Below are 12,216 nucleotides of genomic sequence, written 5' to 3'. Positions count from 1 at the left end.
AACAGTTTTCCAGCATCCTACAAATCGAGAGGGAAACAAGCCATGCATGGCACAGTCCCTGTTAGTTATCAAATTTAAGATACTGGTATATAGTTTTGTTTATAGTAATATAGCTGGAATATAACCATGTCAGGAATATGATTATGATGATTGTTTAACATTAAAATGATTGACATTTGTATCTGATCGTCAAACAAGTACTTATTCATATTGGGAGATATTGCTTTGGAACAGCATTAATTAAAACAAAATCAGCCATTTTGAATACATGTATATATCTATAACATGATGTCTAACGAATATATAAAATTTGAATATAATCAGTCAAAGCATGTCAGAGATATGGCTCTAGAAGCCCAATCATTAAAACAAAATGGCCGCCAGTCAGCCATTTTGAATCCGATCTGAAAAATAAAATTATGTGCATCAGGAACCTGTATAGTCTTTGGTTTGAACAAAATCCATCCATAAATGCCAGAAATGCTTAATATTTGATGATTTTTAGCACAAAAATGGCTACAATTTGTCCATTTTGAATGGGACTGTCAAACCAATATATCTGTAAACCTATGACATGATGAATATTACAAATTTGAACATAATCAGTTAAAGCAAGTCAGAGATATGGGTTTAGAAGCCCATTCATTAAAACAAAATGGCCGCCAGTCAGCCATTTTGAATCCGATCTGAAAAATAAAATTGTTTGCATCAAGGTCCCATAATGTCTAATGTATATACCAAGTTTGAACAAAATCCATATGTAAACAGCTGAGAAATGCTTGATTTGATGATTTTTCAGCACAAAAATGGCCGCCATTCGGCCATCTTAAATCAGATCGTGAAACAAATTGATGTGCATATGTATAATATCATGTATGTGTGAAGTTCGATTATGATTCGTCCAGGCATTTCTAAGATACAGGTCCGCACGCATGGACGCACAGATGCACAAGGGTCAAAACTGCGTCCGAACGGGGACAAATAACAGTCAACAATTCGTTTGGGTAACATTAGGACAATCGCTAATAAAATTTTCGCATTCGTCATTTTTAATCCCTTGCACACAAACACCTCATTACACGAAGAACATAAAACACTTTCCCCAAGGTAGACCAAAATTGCCATCCAACTGCAAGGCCACCGCTGACTAGCTCCTGAAAGTGTGCCGACCGTCCTTTTGCTGTTTTCATAATGAAGCTAAATTTCGCTCACCGAAGGAACCTTTAATCATACAAATTCCAGCAAGTCATTATAATTTATTTGTTCTTCGGTGTAACCATGTCGAACTCACCGTCCTCTTTATGATTTAACAAAATCGTTTATTTACATTTCACTACAACATCATTGTATGTCTCCTATTGTAATATAGATTTGCACAGAGTGGGCGTGGACACAAGTCAAAACCCAAGCAGTTAGCCAATTTGCTAGCGAGTTTGCAATTTGGCTGCCCCAATACGTCCGAAACATGCTGTAATATTCAAGTTCTCTAGAATGTTTGACATGGAAAGAAGAAAATAATGAAAATTACAAACTTTTTAAAGTATCAGAAAGTGTGATTATATTTAATATTCATACAGCATATAAACATGAAAAAAATAGAATCAACATATTTTCACTTGAAATTAATCACTAGCAAAAGTGAGTGGCTACTGTAAATTGATTAACGCTGCTAGAAATTTTCACAATTTGAGGATCTTATGGCATTCATAAAGACAACATTTTGTATTTTGTTACAAACACTGTTTCGTGGGACCCACGAAAAATTGTGACTACTACAAAATTTAGCAATTTTCACAGACTCGCAAAATTTGCATAAAATTTATCTCTTGCCAAATTAAAGTGATTTATAGTTTTGTTCAAAAGAAACAATTTTTTGTCTACGAGAATAAACAAGCAGCCTCTCGGCTGAGATAGCTCCGCTGTTAGCAATGCACATTTCGATTAAAGAACAGAAGATATCATTAGAAAATGAACAATATGCATAGTATCAATGCAATGGGACTTGCTGTTTTAAACAAGAATTCAAAAATATCATTTTTGACCATAAATGATTGTGGTTTTTAACAAGAAGAAAATATCACTTTTTACCAAAAATGACAAAAATATTCATCAAAACTAGAGAATTGAAGATATCATCATGAAATGAACAAATTTGAGAGTGGTCCACATGTAGTACCTATATATGTAATATCAAAGCAATTGGACTTGCGGTTTCTAACAAGAAGTTGAAAATATCATTTTTTTCCAAAAATGACAAAAATATTCACCAAAATTAGAGAATTGATGATATCATTACAAAATGAACAAATCTGAGAGAGGTCCACATGTAGTACCTATATATGTAATATCAAAGCAATTGGATTTGTCGTTTTTAACAAGAAGTCGAAAATATCACTTTTTACCAAAAATGACAAAAATATTCACCAAAACTAGAAAATTAAAGATATCATTATGAAATGAACAAATTTGAGAGTGGTCCACATGTAGTACCTATATATGTAATATCAAAGCAATTGGACTTGTGGTTTTTAACAAGAAGTCGAAAGTATCACTTTTTACCAAAAATGACAAAAATATTCACCAAATTTAGAGAATTAAAGATATCATTACAAAATGAACAAATCTGAGAGAGGTCCACATGTAGTACCTATATATGTAATATCAAAGCAATTGGACTTATGGTTTTTAACAAGAAGTCGAAAGTATCACTTTATACCAAAAATGACAAAAATATTCACCAAATTTAGAGAATTAAAGATATCGTTACAAAATGAACAAATCTGAGAGAGGTCCACATGTAGTACCTATATATGTAATATCAAAGCAATTGGACTTGCAGTTTTTAACAAGAAGTTGAAAATATCACTTTTACCAAAAATGACAAAAATATTCACCAAAATTAGAGAATTGAAGATATGATCATGAAATGAACAAATCTGAGAGAGGTCTACCCAAGGTACATATACACCAAGTATCAAAGCATTCAGACATGTAGTTTTCAAGAAGAAGTCGAAAATGTAAAACATTGACACAGACGACGGACGACGGACACCGGACGACGGACGACGGCGGACAATCACTCATATGATAAGCTCCGCTCGACAAAGTCGACAGCGGAGCTAAAAATTAGGCTAATAAATCATATTACAATAGTTGGGGTGTTTTGCACAGTTCAAAATTTAGCTAAAAGCTAACTGTTATTATGCTTCACATGCCAAGACCCCAGAATACTCTGGCTATATAACCGCCACCATGTCATTTTTATGCTTCCTTCTTCTTTGACGTCTTGTTTCTGCCGGTGAATGTATCCATAGATTCGCTGACGCCAAACAGCGTAACCAACTCACCAGCGACTTTCACTGGTAGAAATCTGTGATAATAAAATGATAATAAAACAAAAATAAAATTGATAAGTTAAAATGAAACACAAAGTTGACCAGAAAGCAAATCAGATCAAACAACTTTTTTTGTACAAAACCAGACCGATTTTTCAAATCAAATCATAGTATCATGTAGTCATGGTAATATGCACTGGTAGTCATAGTCAGAGATTTTTTTAAACAAGGAAACAGGGGCGCAGCACCCTCATGCCATGGCCATGCGCCTCCTTACCCTGGGGAGCAGATTCTCTGGCAAACATAAAATTCTGATTGACAAGGGATCACATGTGGCCACAGTTTTCAACTGTGACCTCTCTGATAGTAATTTTGGCCCCAAGGAAGTCATAGAATGCTTCATTTTAACTTAGAATTATCAAAAACTCCACACCCAGGTAGGGAGAACTCTATCTCTCCCCCACTTGGTGGTGCAGCTGAATTGCAGTGCTCCCTCTTGCATTTTTTTTCAAAAAAAAAAAACCCTGATAGTAGCATGCACTGGTAGTCATAGTAACATGCACTGGTAGTCATAGTAACATGCAGTGGTATTCTACCATGTATAATATCCAGAAACTGAATATTGTGGATGCATTATTTATTCGCTATGTTTCGGTTTCGGTTTTAAAATATAAATCTGTGAAAATGAAAAGCCAGTGAAATATGTTATTAATATAAAAAAGAGTATAAATTAAATAAAAGTGAAAATGAATTCTTTCACGGTAATGGCCAGCGATCAAAAAGAAAAAGCTTGCTGGTAAAATTGTTTTTTAAAATCAATTTTTTTTTTCAAAGTAGCATAACAATTTGACAAAAACCTAAAAAAGAAGCTGTGACATGCAAGTGATCATAAACATAAATATTTATTTTTGGAGTCTAATGTTTTTTTTCTATTACTTTACTGTAAAATTATTTACATGTATATGTCTGTCTATAATTTTTAAATTCATTGTCAATGTTTTGGTTTTTTATAGAGAAATATGGTCAAATAAAACACATCCACTATAAACAATGTCAATTTTCAAACACTTCAAGACATGCACAAGTACATTGTAAGAAATAACTTGTACAATAAATGCATTAATTATTCTCTGGTTTTAATTTCAGTAGAAAATTGCTCAATTAAATTCATCTGAACTTGTAGAATAACAATAGAAATCATTGTTTTCCTGTCAAGTTGGTTAACTTGAAACTCAGGGAAATTGATGAAAACTTAAACATAGTGAAATTAAATGCCAGTGAAAATAAATGATTTTACAGTATGTATAATTTTTCATCACATGTCATCGGCTAACATTTTAAAGATATGGTTAAATGCTTGAAAGAGTCAAAACATGCTATTTTCACTGTATTTTGTACATTTATCGAGTCGAGTATGGTGACCCAATAATAATACTGTAGAATATTTTCGCTATTTTCGCTGAAGGGATGATTCCATGAAAATAAATTCCAGCGAATATACTTTCTTTCCTATATTTCACATTAAACTCATCAAAAATCAGTGAAAATAAATTCCAAACAAAACACCCAAAAAGCCTTTTCAGCAAAAATAAAGTACATTTGTATTCCACTATTTTTTTTACTTTTCAGTAGCATTCTACCTGAATTCAGTAATACTGGTATGTTTCTCACAGTTGTTTATTTCACTAAATACATTAATTATTCGCTGGGTGTTAATTTCATCATTTTTGCTAATAATTGAAACATGCTAAATTGAAGGCACATGGCCCTGATGCATTGTGGGTATAACAAATGCATCAGGAAGTGCTTCTAATCACATGTCCTTCATGCATTGCCTGATAAAGTACTCCTGATCGCATGAAGTATTGTGGAGACAACAAATACATCAGGAAGTGCTTCTTATCACATTGCATTGTGGGTATAACAAATGCTTCAGAAAGTACTCCTGATCGCATGAAGTATTGTGGAGACAACAAATACATCAGGAAGTGCTTCTTATCACATTGCATTGTGGGTATAACACATGCTTCAGAAAGTACTCCTGATCACATGAAGTATTGTGGAGACAACAAATACATCAGGAAGTGCTTCTTATCACATTGCATTGTGGGTATAACAAATGCTTCAGAAAGTAATCCTGATCACATGAAGTATTGTGGAGACAACAAATACATCAGGAAGTGCTTCTTATCACATTGCATTGTGGGTATAACAAATGCTTCAGAAAGTACTCCTGATCGCATGAAGTATTGTGGAGACAACAAATACATCAGGAAGTGCTTCTTATCACATTGCATTGTGGGTATAACACATGCTTCAGAAAGTAATCCTGATCACATGAAGTATTGTGGAGACAACAAATACATCAGGAAGTGCTTCTTATCACATTGCATTGTGGGTATAACAAATGCTTCAGAAAGTACTCCTGATCGCATGAAGTATTGTGGAGACAACAAATACATCAGGAAGTGCTTCTTATCACATTGCATTGTGGGTATAACAAATGCTTCAGAAAGTACTCCTGATCGCATGAAGTATTGTGGAGACAACAAATACATCAGGAAGTGCTTCTTATCACATTGCATTGTGGGTATAACACATGCTTCAGAAAGTACTCCTGATCACATGAAGTATTGTGGAGACAACAAATACATCAGGAAGTGCTTCTTATCACATTGCATTGTGGGTATAACAAATGCTTCAGAAAGTAATCCTGATCACATGAAGTATTGTGGAGACAACAAATACATCAGGAAGTGCTTCTTATCACATTGCATTGTGGGTATAACAAATGCTTCAGAAAGTAATCCTGATCACATGAAGTATTGCGGAGACAACAAATACATCAGGAAGTGCTTCTTATCACATTGCATTGTGGGTATAACACATGCTTCAGAAAGTAATCCTGATCACATGAAGTATTGTGGAGACAACAAATACATCAGGAAGTGCTTCTTATCACATTGCATTGTGGGTATAACAAATGCTTCAGAAAGTACTCCTGATCACATGAAGTATTGCGGAGACAACAAATACATCAGGAAGTGCTTCTTATCACATTGCATTGTGGGTATAACAAATGCTTCAGAAAGTAATCCTGATCACATGAAGTATTGTGGAGACAACAAATACATCAGGAAGTGCTTCTTATCACATTGCATTGTGGGTATAACAAATGCTTCAGAAAGTACTCCTGATCACATGAAGTATTGTGGAGACAACAAATACATCAGGAAGTGCTTCTTATCACATTGCATTGTGGGTATAACAAATGCTTCAGAAAGTACTCCTGATCACATGAAGTATTGTGGAGACAACAAATACATCAGGAAGTGCTTCTTATCACATTGCATTGTGGGTATAACAAATGCTTCAGAAAGTACTCCTGATCACATGAAGTATTGTGGAGACAACAAATACATCAGGAAGTGCTTCTTATCACATTGCATTGTGGGTATAACAAATGCTTCAGAAAGTACTCCTGATCACATGAAGTATTGTGGAGACAACAAATACATCAGGAAGTGCTTCTTATCACATGCATTGTGGGTATAACAAATGCTTCAGAAAGTAATCCTGATCACATGAAGTATTGTGGAGACAACAAATACATCAGGAAGTGCTTCTTATCACATTGCATTGTGGGTATAACAAATGCTTCAGAAAGTAATCCTGATCACATGAAGTATTGTGGAGACAACAAATACATCAGGAAGTGCTTCTTATCACATGCATTGTGGGTATAACAAATGCTTCAGAAAGTAATCCTGATCACATGAAGTATTGTGGAGACAACAAATACATCAGGAAGTGCTTCTTATCACATTGCATTGTGGGTATAACAAATGCTTCAGAAAGTACTCCTGATCACATGAAGTATTGTGGAGACAACAAATACATCAGGAAGTGCTTCTTATCACATTGCATTATGGGTGTAACAAATGCAACAGGAAGTATAGTTATAAATGAACAAAATACAGTGAAAATAGCATGTTTTGACTCTTATTATTAACATTTACAGCAAGTCTGCAACAGGAAGTGCTTCTTATCGCATGCATTATGGGTATAACAAATGCAACAGGAAGTATACTTATCACATGACCCTGATGCATTGTGGACACATTGGTTATACACACCCCTTAAGTGCCAAGAACAGATAGAGAATTCTCGGCATATATAACATAGCCTGCTTGGTTTGCACAGCGTCTACAATCTTATTGGCGGCATACTCTGCTTCCATGATGGGAAGGAGCAGTGGAAATCTGCAGAAATGAAGGAGAAAATATCAACATGTGTGAATAATTGGAAGATGTTGTATTTATTGGGTATATTTTTTTACCACAGGTAGACACTAGATTGATCATTCTCTAGAACACTGTCAATCACATCGGTTTACTTGTTTAACTGGCTAATTTCAATAAAAATAATATGTTTTCATATTGATTCAGCAACACCTTGGAATTTGAGATCCTCTTGAAAAATCCCTGATCATTGTCTTGTATTTCATTCTCGGGGTTTGAAATATATTTACAGCAATTCCAGGCACTGATTTGATGCTGAAGTAGTGCTAGATGTTGATAACTTACTACAATAGGTTACACACTTTGTTTTCAAATTTATATAAGTTGTAACTAGAAATATAAACATCGGCTGCAAATCAGAGGAATGATTGACAGATATTGCCCACATGTTTTCTATTTTTGCTACAAAGTCAGGTACACCTAGACTTTGAGGCGCGTCTGTCTTTCATTCACTTTTGGTCGGTCATCATGTCGATTACGTGTCTACAAATCGGCATTTGTCCAAGTTGTTTAAGCACCACGATGGAAAAGCAAAGAGTCAAAAAACCAGTTGAAGTGAGAACAAGAGTTGTCGATTTGTATTTTTGTGGACTGTCATTTGCTGAGATTGGAGATCGAAATGGTGTTTCAAATCAGACAGCTTTTAATATCATCAAACGATTTGTTACCACCGAGAGTATCCTGCCAGGAAACTGACAACGTTATAGACTATGTCGAATATTATAAAACATTGCGACCGCACATTTACTTGTGTACGGCGGCAACCCTCCCCGGACGTGTGATCGTGTGTTGCCAGTGATAAGCTTTTTAAAGCAATTATTTGGTGGCACATCAACCTTTTGGTTCTCATCGTCGAGAACTAATAATCGAATAACACCCTTTCTATGTATTCAATTTCATTATTGATATAGTGGATGAAGTCTTCATAGGACATTTGTTGCAGGCGTGATACGTATATTTCCATAGTAGGAATAATGCACTTTGATCAATAATTCTGTCATGATCAGTCAGTCAGCTGGTTCTGTAAAATAACGTTCTTTACAGTGCCACCACTTTATGCGCCCCTCTCACTGAAATAACATGTGACGCAAATTGAAGTACGAAACTAAGTCGAGAGCCTCAATTGTTTATTGGAGGAGAAATTCAAAACTAATGTACAGCCACTTTTATGGGCGGAGCTTTCTTCCGGCACGCTTCAAATTGCAGACATGCTGTCTGCATTATTTGTAATAACTTCTGTAAATTTGAAAACAAAGTGTGCAACCTATTGTAGTAAGTTATCAACATCTAGCACTACTTCAGCGTCAAATCAGTGCCTGGAATTGCTGTAATAGGCCACTATATTTCTTTTAATATTATTACGTTATTTTTGACAGTAGATATGATTGTCCATTATATATATTTGTATTTTAGACATTGTTATTGGTTATCTTTGCCATATAAGGTTAATTTAGTCAGTTTTGATTAGTGTCTTTTGTATGTGGTTTGTTTTGTACTAGTTTTTCTTGTCCTGGATTTTTATTGTCCTTGTTATGTACAACCAATTTATTTTGTTTTTCAACTACTTAGTAAATTTTTAAATGTTATCGGTAGCAAGATACCCTATAGTTTCATTTCATGTGCAATATTTGTTGCAGTAAAATGTTTAAAAAAACAAAATATTTCTCCCAGGCAGGTTGTGATAGATCTAAAAGGACTACTTACTTTGTTTTAACCCCATCGAACATTCCTGTGTTTATGAAGAATGGACATACCACGGTTGTAATTACACCATCCTTCCCCATTGCAGACAACTCGTATCGTAAAGATTCATCAAATCCGACAGCACCAAACTTACTAGCACAATAATCAGCCAGCCCAGAGACGCCAATAAGACCTGCAGAACTTGCGATATTGACAATGTGGCCATAGTTGCGTTTCATCATCGTCGGAAGAAACGACTTGACTGTCTGTAAAATAAAGTTAATGATAGTAAAAATAAGACTTGTATCATCAGGCCTTATCTTCTTTATAGTGAAACGCATCACATATGGTAGAATGGTTGAAATTTTAGTTTTCTGTTTCAGAGGATCTTATGTCGAATCTGAAATTTACAAAGTTCACAAGTTATACTGATCGAAAGCTGGCATATGAAGTTATTATTTATTGTCTACAATAAATCTTGCATTGCTGTTTGAATCCTACTTTGGGTGTGCACTAAGCATGACTAACCTGGAAAGTATGTAATCTGAGGTTATAAATGGAAAGCAAGGGTATTTGGTAGTAGATATAAGACGTCTCTGGGTAAAATTATCATATTTGGTGGGAAATAATAACCGAGCATATGCGATATAAGCAAAGCTATATTTGGTAGCAGATATAAGACCTCTCTCGGCAAAATTATGCTCGGTTATTATCTGCCCCAAATATGCTAATTTTACCCAGAGAGGTCTTATATATCCGCTACCAAGAGCTTACCATTTATAATTTCATTATAACATGCTTGCACAAGAAATACACTACAAAAAAGCTGTTTATATCAAGCTGCTATGTGTAAATTTCCAATTTTCTCGATGTTTTCTTGAATTCTACTACTATTGTAAGGGTGACGAAGAGCCATGGCTTATTGAAAAACATAATTTTCATTATATTGCAGCATGGATTGTGGGTTTTATAAAGTGGAAACTGGCATTCTTATACATTGATGGGTAAGAGTCTACCTGGCACTCGTAGTGCATTCTAGATTTTCATATTAAAATTCCAGAGCTAAAACACACTCCACAGAACATATGCATGAGGATCATGAAAAAATAAAAATTTTAGTATTATTAAATGATCAAACTGATGATACATTATTGTTGAACATAAACAAAATAAAAAAAAGAAAAAAATACCATGTTTTTTGATATGATTATTCACATTTACATTGATTTGTGAAACAGACAATGACATAACATTTTTGATTACAATGATCACACATATTTCTCACAGGAATTTTTCTTGCAAAAATATGCAATATATTAACATTTTTAGCATTAATAATTTGTATTAGGTAGTACTTTATACTTATAATTCGAAACTCTATGCTTTCTTGGTGAGCGAGTTTGGCAGCTCTCTGCGCCAATACTCGCTATAAGTGATGTCATAAATAGTACACATTATTGAATTTCATGTACAGAGATTTCAGATTCCAGGAAACAATATACTGTATAAAAGTATAATGTACACTTCTTTTCTTTTGTTAGACACAAAATTTGGGAAAATTTGTGACTCAGTTACATGTAAAATGAAATGAATGAACACAATGTTATTGCTTTTGATGTCTATATGAAGTTTGAGCAGTGTAAGTAACATGGTACATTTTTGTTATACAAATTTCATTTCCCTTTCAGGCAATCCTTTTTTATTTGCCAGTTTTTAATTCGTTGGAACAGATTATGTAAAACATAGAGCCCCCATGCCAAAAATAAAAAATAAACGTATACCATTACTAACCCAGAAGTGAGCCATAGTGTTGACTTGCATTGTCTTTTCTATCAGCTTATCCGGGCAATCTAAAAATGTTTTTCCCGTCACGATTCCGGCATTGTTAATGAGAATCGTAACATCGCCAACGTCGCGTTTCACTTTAGCGGCATTCTGGTATACGCTGTCCCTATCACTCAGGTCTACCGTGTACGAATACGCTCTGCCGCCTTTGTCGCGGATTTCTCGTGCCGTCTTCTCGTTGTTCACTTCATCGATGTCCCAAAGTATGACAACTGATTGCAAGGTGGCAAATCTTAACGCCATCAAGCGACCAATACCACTGCCGGCACCGGTGATCAAGACGATGTCGCCAGCAACGTCTTTGCGGGGCTTACAAAATGGTAAAACTAGGTACACGAACGACACGGCGAAATGCCATAAGCAATTCAATGTCACTTGCAGGCATTCCCATAACAAATTCGACATAGTTGAGCCGCTGACCTAACCTTGGCAAAAGAGAGCTACTTCTTTGACCCCTTGTCAACCAGTGACCAATCGACCTTTAATTTTAATAGTGCGCCCTCAAGATTATTGTCGAGTGTACCTGCACTTATCAAGGACGTGATGTTCGCTGGTTCCCGGCGTCTCTTGTGAATGGCAAGTAGGGCACGGTATCTAGTAGTCGCCATATTGTTCCACTGGCCCAAAAACACGTGACCAAGTGACGTAATTTGAAAGCATACTAATATTCGCTTCCCGTAAACAATCGCCTTGCCTATACAGTCTGCCAGCAATGACTTAATATTTGAGATGGTTCTGACATTTCTCACTGTTTCTGTACAAATTGATAACAAAAGAAACAGTTTTTCATTCGCCCAACTTTCGAAAGTAAAGGGAAACCCCAGAGCTAGCTCCATGCGCCAGCTAACCAAGGGAAATAGAACAAGCAACGACCCACGCATACACAGTATCTGTATCTGTATATTGTAAAAAAAACAATTACATAGAAATATTTGTTTCACCACAAAAAACAGTAAACTACAAGGCAAGCTAGGAAATGATATCGTCTCTGCTTTCATTCATTTTAGGTAATTCTTTTCCCAAAAATAATCCTCCCCGCCCAACTCATAAAT

General features: G+C 35.1%; 1 protein-coding gene across 1 annotated transcript; it reads right to left on the bottom strand.

Moving 5' to 3' along the window:
* Window positions 1-2,659: 2,659 nt before the first annotated feature.
* Window positions 2,660-11,767, bottom strand: LOC100371328 (epidermal retinol dehydrogenase 2-like). Its single transcript, XM_085507661.1, has 4 exons — window positions 11,111-11,767; window positions 9,341-9,585; window positions 7,472-7,597; window positions 2,660-3,370 (listed from the first exon to the last, which is right to left on the bottom strand). The coding sequence occupies exons 1-4, from the start codon at window positions 11,567-11,569 to the stop codon at window positions 3,262-3,264; spliced, it is 939 nt and encodes a 312-aa protein (XP_085363787.1). The 5' UTR covers window positions 11,570-11,767; the 3' UTR covers window positions 2,660-3,261.
* Window positions 11,768-12,216: the final 449 nt, after the last annotated feature.

The sequence above is a fragment of the Saccoglossus kowalevskii genome, chromosome 14, assembly GCF_978046115.1.
Source record: "Saccoglossus kowalevskii chromosome 14, keSacKowa6.1, whole genome shotgun sequence".
NCBI classification, from domain to species: Eukaryota; Metazoa; Hemichordata; class Enteropneusta; family Harrimaniidae; genus Saccoglossus; species Saccoglossus kowalevskii.
This window is presented reverse-complemented; position numbering and strand designations above follow the sequence as displayed.